This window comes from Episyrphus balteatus, chromosome 1 (genome assembly GCF_945859705.1).
Source record: "Episyrphus balteatus chromosome 1, idEpiBalt1.1, whole genome shotgun sequence".
In the NCBI taxonomy this organism is placed as follows: Eukaryota; Metazoa; Arthropoda; class Insecta; order Diptera; family Syrphidae; genus Episyrphus; species Episyrphus balteatus.
This window is the reverse complement of record NC_079134.1, coordinates 114,923,715-114,939,022: the sequence shown is the minus strand read 5'-3', so window position 1 is coordinate 114,939,022 and position 15,308 is coordinate 114,923,715. Positions and strand designations below refer to the sequence as shown.

General features: G+C 33.5%; 2 protein-coding genes and 1 long non-coding RNA gene across 3 annotated transcripts; 1 reads left to right on the top strand and 2 right to left on the bottom strand.

Moving 5' to 3' along the window:
- Positions 1-262: 262 nt before the first annotated feature.
- Positions 263-3,010, bottom strand: LOC129906583 (uncharacterized). The gene is made up of 3 exons (XR_008770829.1): positions 2,148-3,010; positions 1,354-1,514; positions 263-1,298 (listed from the first exon to the last, which is right to left on the bottom strand). It is a non-coding gene; the product is annotated as an uncharacterized LOC129906583 (long non-coding RNA).
- A 3,769-nt stretch (positions 3,011-6,779) lies between these two features.
- LOC129906576 (putative nuclease HARBI1) lies at positions 6,780-12,123 on the bottom strand. The gene is made up of 3 exons (XM_055982388.1): positions 11,077-12,123; positions 10,874-11,018; positions 6,780-10,813 (listed from the first exon to the last, which is right to left on the bottom strand). The coding sequence occupies exons 1-3, from the start codon at positions 11,242-11,244 to the stop codon at positions 10,590-10,592; spliced, it is 537 nt and encodes a 178-aa protein (XP_055838363.1). The 5' UTR covers positions 11,245-12,123; the 3' UTR covers positions 6,780-10,589.
- A 106-nt stretch (positions 12,124-12,229) lies between these two features.
- On the top strand, positions 12,230-15,103 carry LOC129906574 (uncharacterized). Its single transcript, XM_055982385.1, has 2 exons — positions 12,230-13,171; positions 13,228-15,103. Exons 1-2 carry the CDS (start codon positions 13,135-13,137, stop codon positions 13,941-13,943), a joined length of 753 nt encoding a protein of 250 aa, XP_055838360.1. The 5' UTR covers positions 12,230-13,134; the 3' UTR covers positions 13,944-15,103.
- The last annotated feature ends 205 nt before the right edge of the window (positions 15,104-15,308 follow it).

Genomic DNA, 15,308 nt, shown 5'->3' with positions numbered 1-15,308 from the left:
AAACTTCTTATTCAACTCGTCAATTGAATAAACAAATTTACAACCTCGTTCACTAGTGCACCAACTCACTTTTCTCACGTTGAACAACAAAAGCAGATGTAAAATTTAACAAAACGTGTTTGGAGCCCTATACACCTAGTTGATCAACTCCATCAATTGTTGGACACCCTCGTACACCAAGTTGATCAACTCATTCAATTGTTGAACAGCCTCGTATACTTTTCTCGAGTTGATCAACTGCGTTCTCGATGTAGTTGCTGAACGAGTTGATAGACGAGTTGATACCCTCGTACACATAACCAAGGATTGTTTGTTGGGCAACGCGTTCAACAACTTGATGTCGATAGCAATACAAATATTCATGACATAATTATTTCCTGAGTTTTGTGCACATTTTTTGCCTTCACGCAACTGTTTTCTGAAGTATGACTTCTTTTCAAAGAAAAAAAAAGTTTGCCACTGCATTAATAAAAATAGAAAATGAACTTCAAGGAAAAAAACTCAAAAAAGACTATTCTGGGAGGATGAATTTTTTTTTTAAGTCGAGAAGAAAATTGTTTTTTTAAGGAAATATATGAAAAATTAAAATCGATTGATCTTACCGCGCCCGTGAGATTAAATTCAAAGTAATTTTTTAACAACTTTACGCGAATGAGTTTTGACGATTTTAATCTGCTTCTCAAACTTGTGTCACCGTTAATAAGTTAACAAGATACCAGATTCCGAAAGGCCATTTCACCAGGTCAGCGCCTTGCAGTCACTCTACGTTATTTGGCCACTGACGAAAGTTTTAGTAGTTAGTCTCCGATTCATTTTAAGAATAGCAGATACTACGATTTCGAATATCGTTCATTCATGAAACCTGTAAAGCAATTTATAAATATATTGAAAAAGGACTATTTAAAGATAAGTAGGTATTATTTTTATTTGCAAAAACAGCTCGTTTATTTTATACTGACAAATCAATGGTTTCAGTATCTTGATCAGGAGACAAGTTGTGATCAGGCAATAGCTCACTATGATATTCTGCAATTTTCCGGCATTTCGTCATTGCATACAGCGAGAGGATCTTGAAAAATAACATGGTTTTGACCCTGCAATAAGGGTGCATCAAAGTCTCCCATCTCGAGCTGCTCCACCAATCGGTTTACTATCAATTTAAATCAACGCACTGCATCAGCTTTAGGATAATTGGACATGATTGATGCAATATATCGGGCCCAAATATGCTCGGAATTTTCATCTTCCCCGTTTACAATGTCGAATGCCTTTGTTAAAAATTTAATGGGCTCTGGGACCTGGCAGAGAAAAATATTAAACAATAAGCCATACAGTTGAAATTTTTGTATTTACCTCAATAGCGCGAAAAGTTTTACACGGGGTTAACTATTTAACGCAATTCACACACGGCCTAATTTAAGCAATTGTCTCTTCCTGTCCAAACTCTCCATAGTCTGTAAATCCATAATACTAAGCACCGATGCCGTTTTGGTAGAAATTTGGTTAATAATTTTCTACAATAATTGGATGAGTACATAAACACTTTAAAAATTTCATAACTATTGCACATTTTCCTTAAAAAAAATTTGAAATCTGTTTTTCGATACAAAATGTAAAAAAAGTATTTTATGAAAAATTTTAAACACCTGCGGTATAAAATAAATCTATAGAAACCTAGGTGGCCAACTTTCTTAAAAATATTCTCGTCTAAGGGAATTATAAAATAAATAAATAAATAAAATTCATTCATTCGTGGTTGTAGTGAACGAAAACATAAGATGATAAAATTTAAAATACGCTGAACGAAAAAAAGCCAATATTTTATGAACTGGTTGCGATAGAACTTGTTTTTAGAACAGTCATAAGTGTAGCTATCAGCCGTTTTAGGGTTGTCCATTCTCTATCGAACACCCTGTATATATTCAGACCTATTCTAAACAAAAATTCCCAGGGAAATGGTTTCGGGAGAAGAGTCCCAATCGGAAAAATGGTGAAAATTTTAATTTTTTTTTTGCTTTCCCCATATTCTTAACCATCGAAGAACGAAATTCAAGCTAAAAAAATAATGAAATTTCAAGAACTTTTCAGTTGGGAGTTCTTTTTTCAGAATAGGCCTGATTATTGATAAGATATTTGATAAGACTTACCATTTTGGTGAAAATCGTGAAAAACCAGTTTTTGACCCCAAGTAAATTTTTTTCCAGATCTCGGATCGATGAGGACTTTTTAGATTTAAATTATGATGGTGTTTTCAACAATCCTACCAAATTTCAGCTTGCTGCGAATTAATGTACACTCGGATGTCTAAATTGACCGGACTAGTATCTATTCTATTCTTTTATAAACACAGTAAATTATATTGTTTTACTTTCAATTTAAGAGAGAGATAGAAATTAGAATTTGTGTATAAATGTTGGTTTATTTCGTTGATTGCTTGCAAAGTTTTTTATGTGCGCGCTGTCCGTTCAACTGGTGATTAAATTATTTGGTTTTGATAAAATTGAATGCGCTTGACTAGCTTTACTCTCTATTTATAGACATTTCGTCAAAGAGCAGTACACATTTTCTATCCATAGCCGGCTTTACAAATCCTTTAACTCTCTGGCTAGATGAATATCCGAATGCCATCGGTAATTAGTGCTAGCCGATGGCATTTTAAATCCGATACTCACCATAAACTGGTAACATGCTGGAGACTTATAGCGTTTTCGTTTGGTCGTCCGGGACTGTCCGGAATTCTTCCGAACGATTCTGAAACTGTTCGTTTGGCACTCAATGACAGTTCTAATTCTGAAAAGAAGAGAAAATCGATTCTGAATTTTGAGGCAGAATCAAAACCAGAATCACGCACACATGTTCACACTTAAGACGTCAAAGTAATAAAACGTCATTCTTTGTTGTTCATTTCTCAATTTTTAGATTTTTAACTATGCACAAACTTTAAACTATATTAAAATAAAGTGAAGAAAACAAAAAAAGAATAGATAACTTAATAATAATAAAAAAAATTAAAAAAAAACAAAACTTTCATCAGCGTTCGCATTTGATGTTTCACAAATACAAAGAAACCCAAACTTCAGAATCAAAAAAAAGTATACAACTCTGATCGTTTGGCATTCCGGATCGGACAGTCCCGGACAGTTCTAAGAATTCCCAAACGAAAACGCTATTAGGTTTAGAAGAATTTATGAAATAAATCTTTTTCTTCATGTTTCCAGGTCGCTCAATGTTTATGGAAGAGTTGTGAATTGACTAACGTTTGAACTTTGTCACATGTAGTAGCAAATTTTCATTTGAGCATCCACTTTTTTCTGCAACTGGTACTCAGGATTTCGTTGCGTCGCGTTGGAGTTCAAAAAAGGTTTCGTGTAACCTTTCGCGGCGGACTTTGTTTGTACGAGGGTTTGTGGGAGGAAGGAAATTGTGAGGGAGCTATATCAGAAGAAGGAGCAACGTCAGGCAAAAAATAATCTTTGATTGTACTACAAGGCGAGATAATGGGTTCAAAAAGTGGTGCCGGTTCAGATGCAGATGCAAATACAGATGCGTTTGCAGAGGTTGGAGCAGTGCCGGATTAGCCTCAAGGCAAACTAGGCAGCTGCCTAGGGGCCCCACTTCAGCTAGGGGCCCCTCACCCTGACAACGAACAAACAAAATTTCTTGGAAAAGTATCTTCAATAAAAAACAGCATTACATTGTATTTGAAAAAATAAGAAAAAAGAACAACAAAAAAAAAAGAAGAATAAAAAAACTTTTGCAAATCATAAAAACATTAGCCCCGTTCCATTGGAGGTGGTTAGTCATGAGTAGATCTAGTACCTACTATAAATAACACAATCTTCTACTCGCGGAGATAGGAATGTGTAGTTGTTGAACTAGATTTCTACTCACGAGTAAACTACCACCTTCAATATAACAGGGCTATTGTATATATGTATGCATGTGTTTATAATGAATTATGACTCCCATCCCATCCTGAAGGGCTTGAGGGATTTTTTTTCGGGATTTTTGATTAGGGAAAACGGAAAAATCAACCCAGAAAATGGGAATACAGTCAGCTCAAAATATATCACGTTTTAATAAAAAAGTTCTTTTTATAAAATCAAAATTCATCATATTCATATAACAAATTGAAAAAAAATACTTCTTCCCATGTGCTCCAACCTTAATATTTAAACTGTAAATCTCTTCTTAAAAAAAAAAAATTAATATTACTTGTGTATTCGAATATAATTCCAACGACATCGAACCACAGTTTAGTAACGAGGTGGTGCCATTCAAGATCTTCATGTTGCAATCAGATACGTCAGAAAATGTGAGATTGTGCACGCAGAGAAGTTACTCAAATTGATATTAGATTTAATCAAATCACGGAATTGGTTTGTATATCATTTTTTAGATAACTTTATTGTTAATAAATCTTACCTTTGTCATTTTTTGTTTATTTGAACAACAATGTAGCTATTCAATAAAAACGATACCAATCTCTTTTCCAAGATGGCGGCTGCTCCCGACCTCCTATCATCCAAACAAATTAACTTTTATGATAAGGATAACCTGTTTCGCATGAAAAAAATATTGTAACGTGAAAAAATCTGATTTCATGCCCATATTTTGACTAATTTGCCTGGGCTATAATAATAGAATCAAAATTAAAACTTTTTGGTATGATTTCTCTCTCCAGTTTTATAATGAAACCGTAATGCCGACTTATCACGAGTCGATTTTCGCCGTGCGGCGAAGCTTTTCGGCGTCACACATAGGAGTATTTCGATCAAAAACCTGGACAAAATTAGTTTTTGAAGTAAAAGTAATTATTTTTGCTAAAAATTATTATTTATGCAAGGAAATAATTTTTTTTCAGCAAAACTTTGAAAACGCTTGTGAGAAGAAAAACTAAAAAAAATAGTATGAAATTTAATACACCCAAAATGTAAAAAAATTAAATATCTAAAATATTAGACCTTCTAGAATGGAACCATTGTGATTTTTAGGCTTAGTGAATCCAAATGTATTAATATCAATAAAAAAATTTCTGGAAAATGTTAACAACCAGTTAAAATTAAACGTAGGGCGTATGAGTGATTTTTCTAATAGTGAAAATTTCACTCGCAAATTATTTTTTTAATCGCAAAAAATCGCACCCAATTTTTTGATATTAAATTTAAAGAATAGTCAAAGTTATCATAAATCTATGTATCGAAGCAGAATAGGAGGGAATACTATAACAAAACACTTAGACTTTAAAAAAAAGTAATAAAAATATCTATATGTGGCATACTCTTTTCCCACTGTCATTTACTCAAACAAAAAAAAATTAATATTTCCATAACTACTCTTTAATTATTATTCAATACCTGCAATTGTATTTTTCATATGAAAATTTAACGTATTTTATACGTGTAATTAATTTTGAAAATTTAATGTTTAAAAGCACACTTGCTCACAATCAATCTCTAAATATACTCACCAAATCAGCAAAAATTACAAAAAAAATTCCAGAAAATAAACAGCTGACTTTGAACTTGTTTTGACACACCAAACACTTTACCACAAAAAAAAAGAAGTGCATTGTATGATCCCATGTATATTTAGCATCCGCTTTGTAAAAACTTTAATTCAAAATTTTGATTTTTAGAAAATCGACTTTTGTCCAGCTTTTCGACCAGAATACTCTTATGTGCGTCAGTCGAGTCGTATGAAGGTAAGCCGCACGCGACTAAAGTGATAATCCCCATACTACTTTAGCAGTGAGACATATCATGTGGCTAAAACCGACTCGTGAAAAATCATCATATTAATATTTTCTAATAACTTATCGTTAATCGAAGTTATCTGTGAAGCATCAAGTTGCTTTAATGTTGAAATATCGCTGCAATATTTATTATAGTTATTACAAAACTTTTAGTTTACGTTTATAAAATGACATGATAGGACACAGATTATAGCCGATTAGTCTTTAGTAAGTTACCTACACAAATTTCTAACTTAACTTAAAAAGAGCTTATGATATTGAAAAACCATCGGAAAAGGGCCCAAAAATTACTGTGCCTAGGGGCCCATGACATGGTTAATCCGGCACTGGGTTGGAGGTCAAGATATGGAGTGGAAATTATTTATTCCGGCGTTTAGTGTACGTGAAAGTCCAGGTGCAGTTGCAGTTGCACGAGTAAATGCAGGTACACATGTAGTAGCAGATGCAGATGCAAGTGAAATTGAAATAGGAAGTGCAGGTACAGGTAGTCGCGAAGCATTCGGTCGTCGCGGAGGTTGATATATCGAGGCAGTATATTTATTACCGGCGGCGTTCAATATTTTCGAACTCAAATTATCTTTCACGAATTCCGTACATTTGCAACCGACGGAAAAGTGACTGGCACGGCTGTCTTCACAATCTTTGTTCGCCATGATTTTGGCCCTGTGTCTTTCACATAGAAGCACATCCATATTTGATAAAAATTGGCCTTCTGTAATCAGTATGAACTTGGAAAAAAGGCAAAGTACGACTTCGTATGCTTTCACAATTTTTATAACAGCACCGACTCATTTTGTTATAAAAAAATAATTCAAACGAGTTGAATTAAATAAATTAAACAAATGAATTTACCGATAAAATAAAGATTGAAAATAATAAAAATCAAATAACACGTTAATTGAACGACACGAATTTAATTAATAAGATAAAACTCTTCAAATATACATAAACTTATTTTAATATAAGCTTGCTGAGCTTTTTTTCAAATGAGGATGATTTTCCAACAATATAGTTGCATCTTTATTTTCTCCAAATCCTACATGTGTCTTTATGGGGAGTTTTAATTATGTAGATTCAATTTTGCCTAAAAACTTTGTAGTAAAACTTTTGCTCACTGGTGATAAATTTTCGGCTATAGGTACCTACACTCTTCGAAATACAAATCTTACATTTTGCGAATATTATAATTTTTATCGACGTTTTTTCGGTTCGGATTATCTTTCCTGCTGTAATAGCTTTGATAAGCTGGGAAAGATGAAATATGTGCGATAACACCACTGTCATCTTTTTTATTTTTTGGATTTTTTTTACGGCAATCAATTACTGCCGATACCTCTTGTCGTAATAAGTACCGATAGATTTTTCCCCAGCTTATTTGCAGAGTTTTTATAAAGTTTTCTTTGCAAACCTAAACATTTTTCCCATTCCTTTATCCAAGATTTTCATCACGAACGCGTTTGACTTTAGGTTTTTGTGATTTGACGAGACCTCTCAAGAAAACATTTTGATTGTAATAATCTTAGTTCAGTCAACGGGGAGTTATTTATGATGAAATCGACAAAAGTTGTGACGTAAGCTAAGTTTGAATGCAGTTTTGAAGAGGGGTTGTTTCTTAGTATAAATCTCATTTTGCGTATTTATTGACTTTGTGGTGCCCCCGCCATCTGAAAAAAACTGTCTCTGGTGCTTCTAATCGAAAAAAATGTTATTTTTTTCAGGCACTAGTAAGTTACAAACGAAAAACCAGAAAAAAAATGTCCCTACGGCATTTTTATCAATATTCCTCCCAAACCGTTACTTAAAACAAAAAATTATAAATACAACTCTAGGTATGTATAAGAGATAAATTTTTTTTATTTGGATTTTAATTAAAAATCTTTAAATTTGGAGTTTTCGGGGACTACAAATTGGACTAGGAATAGTTACGATCATGTCTCGCGACCTGCCGAGGGAGCGAATTATGTTTTCCAAAATGAGTTTTGACATTTTATGTCAACAAAACATGACAGGATGGATAGCAGATTTCTCTTAAAAATAAAGTAGTGCAGAAGTCGAAGCCCTGTTCCATTGGAGGTGGTAATCTACTAATAGTAGTTGTTTTGGTTAATCTAGTACCTACCTACTATCATCTACTCATGCTCTTCATCCCGAGTAGATACAATTTGTATTGAATTCGTTGAAAGTGCGTTCCATTGAAAATCGCTAGTAAACTACTAGACACACTTTGCCACCTTCCAAAGGAACAGGGCTAATATTCGAATTCAATAAGACAGGGATGAGGGTGGTAGAGACTTCAGTGCGTTTTGTTTTTAGTAGTTTTCCCGGTAGGCCTACTCCACGAATAAATTGATTAATTTTGTTATAATCTTTGAACAACAACAACATCGTGAATTTGCTACCACCAAGTGTTTATGGTAAGAGTTACAGTACTGTTTACCGGATGCCAATCCTATCATCAGACTCCTTTATTCCATTTGTGTGTGGTGCTTAGTCTCGTAATTTTTCATTTAATTTGAAAAAACTTTTTCCGTCACACTTGAGTATTGAACCTAGACCAAGCGAGTTCAGAGGCCAGTACACTACGCACTGCACCTTTTTTAGTTCATCAACACTTTTAATGAATAGACTTTAGACTTAGCATTTTTACTAGCTCCTTCAAGCAGGGCTACTTCGTAGATTTTGAAAAAGAGGCAAAAAAGAGGATTTTGATAAAAAACAGGCCCCAATAAAAAAATGTGAAAATAGAAAATAAGCACGACAGTCACAGGAAATACTTCATTTGCGCTTAAAATTAAAATTGTATGAACATAATAAGAATAATATAAAAACATTACCTGTGCATAATTTCTTCAAGAAAAATACAAAATTTATCAAAAATAACCTTATAAAAATCAAATCAGAGCTAAACAACAGTAACGTATATTTTTTGTACAACTGAGCCGTTATAATTGAAAGTGGAATAACGGTATGAGTCACATTTTCCTTGATGTTCAAAAAAATGTCAATTTTGTTTAATCAAACGTACATAATTTAAGAAAAAAGAAAAAAATATCAAAAAGAGGGATTATTTTTTTGCAATTTTTAAAAAGTGGAGGGAAAGTGGATTGGGTGAAAAAAAGAGGAAAAATGCCTCTTTAGAGGCGCAAAGGTAGCCCTGCCTTCAAGTATGATTATTGTTATTCTGCTCTTTCAGGTTTTTCTCCATACTCATAGCCACAAGATGTTTAAGGTTTCAGGGACCATGCTCTAAACACCTTCTGTGAAACTATCACATGGTGGGTATTTGTCGGTTTCGTAGACCATGGATCGGATATCCTCCCGAATCAGCAGCAGCTGCCACAATTATCTTCCTTTCTTCTTGTAAAGGGTTTGGGTTTTTTCATCATAAAATGATTTTTTTTTAAATATCGTGCCTGGTGTTGGGGAAACATATAATTATTGTTTCCCGATTGGGACGATCAATTATGTGAATATCTTTTCCATATATTTAACGCAAATGTTCCCGAACTGTTTGCTTTGCAGGTATATAGTCATTTTATTTGTTTAATTAGTTGAGAAAGATTAAGTTCACATTTCTCCCAATTTTCAACGAGCAAAGAATATATTTAGGGTGTCCCACAGTCACCGCCCCAAATAAAAACCATGGTTTCCTGAGGTCATTTTAAGTAATTAATTAATTAATTTAAGGTAATTTTCTCGTTTTCATCCCATTTTCGAGTTACCAGGGTTTTTATGATTTTTTATCCCTTGTCCGTTAACTGCCCTTATCTTTGCCTAACTACGTTTGATTTGAATGATTTTTTTATCAAGAATTTAATACAGTTTTAGTTTGTCTCAAAACTTTTTTTTCTGCGGACAATCGTTTCTCCACAATTTTGCATCAAACACAATTTTCATCGTTTTTTAAGTTGTTTTTTACACTTTCATTCACAGTCAATGAGTATTAATTTAATGAGTATTAATACGTTAATGAGTATTAATTTTGTGTGCTTTTTATTGGGGGGGTTTCCATAGCATTTTAATGGAAGATGGTTGACTAACAGCCCTATGATGGTAGCCGATCGGAAGAAAATTTTATCCGATTTGTACGAATTTTTCAGTTTTCATATGATTTTAACCCTTCCGACAGTAAAATTGGACAGATCTACGAAAAAAATCTTAGGTGCGTTGAAAATTTAAAATACATGCGATGCTATGCAGTGAACTGTCAAAATATTTGCGACGGGTTGTGTTTTGCGGTTTTTTTTCCTTCCGATTCTTCCCGATAGAAAATCAAAGGTGAATAGTTATCCGAAAAAATATAAACAACCAAAAATTGAAATAATAAACAAATAAATTGTTCAAAAACACAAAAATGAGTGCACAAAACAAAAAAGTAATTTCAATTTTTGTATGTTTTTATGTTTCTAATGTTTTGTTTTTGTAGCAAAAAGAACAAAACAAACCAATTCCAATACGGGAGGCTTGTAGACCTCATGAATATGAAGCCTGATATTGCAAGGAATTTTACTGCTCGTCCTCCTGATGAAGTCAACAGTTTTTGGGAAAATTTAACCCAAGAAGTAAACCTACTTGGTCCACCAGTGAGGGACGTCAATAGTTGGAAAAAGGTTTGCTCCGAATCCATCTGAAAATTCAACACTCCAAATTAATTTTGCTTTTAGGTTTGGAGCGACTATAAAAGACACATAAAACGAAAACTTGCTGCCAACGAAACAGAAAACAAGTCAACAGGTGGTGGTCGGTACCGACAAAAATCATTTACGGAAATTGAAGAAAATGTAATCAACTTAATGAACTTAAGAAGCTCTATCGCCGGTGTTAGGGCGAAGTCTTACGGCCCAAACGCCAAAACAATTGCTGCTGCTGCTCCCGCTTCTGCTCCCGCTTCTACTTCTACTTCTCCTATTGCTGTAAACCAATTGAGTAAACCAATTGTTCTTTCGACTACATTTCGGGCTCTGGAGTGGGATTTGTTGTAACGCATTAGAGGACTATTTGGTGGCGGAGTCCTAAATGGAGTCATCAACCAAGGTTCTAATGGATAACCTGCATCTCCTAGCAAAAAAAATCAAATTGGCAAAATTTATGGATTTTTGGAAGTAATATACTACATACCTAATACATATTCGTCTCTGACACCGTTTTCATATCTCTGTTTAAAATGAGATCTTTGTGGACTGATATTCCATATATGGGAATCGTGATTTGCCCCTTGGAAATTAGCGTTTAAACCGCGAATCCACATTTTATAATCGCAAATCTAAAGAAATATAGAAATTTTAATCTACTCTCTATTATTTTTACATAATGCACATTACAATTAGAACATTCAGGGAATAGTATCCCTTTCTGTTATAGAACAAATGTTTGTCATCTCTCGGAGCAACAATTTTGATGTGAGTTCCATCGACGCAAAATTTAACATTTGGAAAACCTGTTCTTGCTTCGACGAAAGACTTGGATTCCTGAATTTGAGCCGGTGACATATCCAAGGATATCCATTTGGCACACAATGTATCTTCGAGTACACATAAAAGTTCTTGGAGAATTTTTGAAAAGGTTGATTGCGCCACAGGTGAGTCGAAGTCCTTGCCAACACCATGCTGATATGTCCCTTCACCGAAAAATCGCAAACATGCAGCTAACTTTTGCTCAGGGGTCAATCCCTCAGATCTTGAAGCAGGTTGAATTTTCGATTTTATTTCGTTTAAAACGTAATGAAATGCTTCTTTGTTAAGGCGGAAATTTTTTTTAAAACTGTAATAAAATGTTTATTTTTAGAGGTAGGTACATACGTAAAAGCAAAATTGAACTTGCGCTGTATCATGCATTTGGAAAATATTTGTTGAATTTCTTAAACACATTCTTTTTTGTTTAAAAAGTTCCCTTTCTTCATACATTTCAGCTTCGAGAAAAGCAGCTGCGCTATCCATTTTGATTTTCACTTTAAATGATTCTTTTCACGATAAAAACAAATATTTTTGCAAACTGGTAAATGTCAAATGAGTGCGTTGTTTGACGTCAATTTTTCTTCTTAAATTCGGGTACCGTGAATACAAAAATCTTCCGATCGGAACTTTTCTCCGATCGGAAATTTTTCCGATCGGCTACCATCATAGGTCTGTAATTGTTGTATAACTTTTGCAGTTTATAAGATAATCTTATGAAACGTACTTTTTTGAAAAGGTAATAAACGTACGAATATTTAAATATTTAAATTTTAGAAACATTTCTTGTGCGATTTTTATAAGGGTCGAAAATGATTTTTTTCCTGCAAATTTAGATTGAATCAGAATTTTGGTTGGGGCACCGTTGTTTATAAACTTTTTATTTTTTTTTTTGTTTTATAATGATCAAATGTGTTTTCATGCATTACGTGAAACAGATTTTTTTTTTTTATTAGGAAAAAAGCTTCGTTAATTTGTTGTAATTTCATGTTTTTTTACTCACTCTTCTTAGAATAACTTTACCGTTTATAAGTGTTTTTAGATGAAACAAAAAGAAAACAATAAAGTGAAATTAGGAGAATCCAATAAAATTTCTAAAATTTAATTTGAAGTTAGTTTGAACGGTTAATTTGAAGGAAAGGTGTCAAAATGCACTTTTTTAGCATTTTAGTCGTGGGGCAAAGTGTGATTATTTTTTAAAATGTTTTTGTATTTTTTAATGAGAAGTTAATAAAGTTGTTCATGCAACCCGTTTGCCTCCAAGAGTGCTGAAATATATTATTTTTAACCGAATTCTAAAGAGAAGGAGGTTATCAATATACGTTTGTATTTTTGTTTATGTTTGTTACCTCATAACTTTGAACTGGTCGAACCAATTTTGATATATCTTTTTGTTTTGAAAGCTGGTTCCTGCAGTGTGGTTCCATTTCAATTTCGTTCAATTTAAACTACATAATCCACGAGAAACCCATAAATCCCAGTTTCGATCCATATAAGTCGGTTTTTTTTGATGAAAATTATTATTCAACTTGCGTTTAGTTTAGTATTTGCGATAAAAGTCGAGCGAAAATCCATTTTTGATATACATATTTGTTTTTTATGTATCAAGGAATCATGTAAACACAAACTTCTTTTGCTTAGGAAATGTAAAAAAACTGAGCTTCAACCTGTTGATGAATTGGAAGTGATTGTTGGCGATGTAGAAGTGCCCTCAAATCATTCATTCGATGCATTGAGAGTTACTGTCGAGGAAACAGCACCAGTTGAAGATTTTCTCGATACCTTTGAGCTGCCAGTTGAGGAGTTGAGGTTGAAAAATCAGTAGCTACAAATGATTTTGTACCCGAAGGGCGAAGAGTGGTGGACTTGGATTTTTTCCTTAAAAGTTTAAAAGAAATATCTTCTCATAGTCAGTTGTTTGGCTGTACTATGAAAAATCTCTTCCTTACGCATGAAAAACAGCAAGGTACCTAATATATTATATTTGAACATTTAATTCTTTTACCAATTTGTTTGTTGTAGGCCTTAATTCTAAATTGACTTTTAAATGTCAAATGTGCAGTGTAAGCCAGTCTGTGTTTACATGCCATGAAGAGGAAAATACTAGTCGTGAATCAGAAGTTCTAATAAATAAAGAAGTTGTTGCAGGAACCATGCTATCTGGAAATGGTTTTACACAGTGCAAGCGCGTTTTTGAATCAATAAATGTTCCGTTTATTGACTCCAAAATTTATAGAAAAATCCAGAACGATAGCAAAGCAGTTTGGGCTGAAACTGCAGAAATTAAGATGAAGGAAGCAATAGAAGAAGAGAAACAAATTGCCATTCAAAATGGCGATGTTGATAAAGATGGTCAAGTTTTGTTAACAGTGGTTACAGATGGAGCATGGTCACATAGATCATATGGTAGTAAGTTCTCGTCGCTTTCTGGTATTGCCACAATCATTGGTTTTAAATCAAAAAAGGTGTTGTATTATGGTGTTAAAAATAAATACTGCCATATTTGTCGTCTGAACGAAAATAAAGGTAATGGCATTCCCGAACATTTATGTAACAAAAACCATACGGGACCTTCTACGAAAATGGAATCAGATATACTGGTAGAAGGTTTCAAACACTGTTTCGAAAAGTATGGAGTTATATTCAACAATTTCATTGCGGATGGTGACAGCAATGTCCACAAAAAGTTCTTAGAAGCGAAACCATACATACATACAACCATACAGTTAATAAGATAGAATGTGTCAACCATCTTTATAGAAACCTGAGAAAGAAACTTATAGAATTAACAAAAAATACCAAATTTAACATATTAGGCAGAAAAACGGTTCTATCAAAACTAGACAACATAGTTAAAGGTATTAAATGTGCAGTTCAACATAGGAAAAAAGGCGAAAATAATTTGGAAGAAAAAAGACAATTGCTCCAAAAAGATATAGAAAACGTGCCATATCACGTTTTTGGCTGTCACAAAAATTTTACCCAATATTTTTGCAATGGGAATGAAATTGAAGGCACAGATATGATAGGGCAATTAAAAGAATATGGTGTGTTAGATTGCATTAATTTGTTCCTGCAAAGAATGGTGCGCAATTCCATTAGCCTAATCCACGGGTACGACTCAAATATATGCGAGCAATTTAACAGTGTTGTATGCCAATTTGTGGGTGGGAAAAGAATTAACTTTTCATTAGGGCAGTCATACACCAACAGATGTGCTGCTGCAGTCGTCCAATTCAACACTAAAAGAGCATTTACAGAGTATATAAAGACAAACAACCACACGGGAGGAAAGCCAAAACAAAACCTCTTAGTAAGGACAGAAAAGAAGAGGCAGGTATCATTAAATAAAAGAAGGCTGTTGTTTTCAAACAAAAACAAGATTAATCCAAGAAAACGCAAAAGAAATGCGACTGCTGATTCCCACTATGGCAATGTGGAGACACCTTCTGATATTCCGGATAAGGCAATAGAAAATATGGAAATTGAAAAAAAATTAAAAGGCAGATAATTGAAGAGAATTTCAAACAGAGAATTCAGATAGAAAAAGATACTAAAGAACAGTCACATAATAAAAAATGGGTTGAAATAAGACGTCAAATGGTAACAGCGTCTAATTTTGGAAAAATTTGCAGAGTAAGAAGTGTATCTAGTTACCATAAAATAATCAAAGCATGCTTTTACAGCGCTTTATGTTCTACGTCGAGTATGTTATGAGGTCTACAAAATGAAAAGAATGCGATAGAAAAATTGGAACAGGAAGCTGGAATCAAAGTAGAAAAATGTGGACTCTTCATAGACAAAGAATTGCATTATCTTGGCGCAACACCTGATGGATTAGTAGGAGAAAATGCCATTTGTGAAGTGAAATGCCCATCATCAATTAAAAATATGATAATCAGCGATGGAATAGAAAAGAAGAAAATTAAATACTTGGAAAAAATTGGAGAGACATATGCATTGAAGCAAAACCATCATTACTATTACCAAGTACAAGGTCAACTGCACATAGCTGAAAAGGAATTCTGCTTTTTTGGAATTTGGACTAAATGTGATTTTGTATTTTTTAAAATAAAAAGAGATGACAACTTTTGGGACATGAA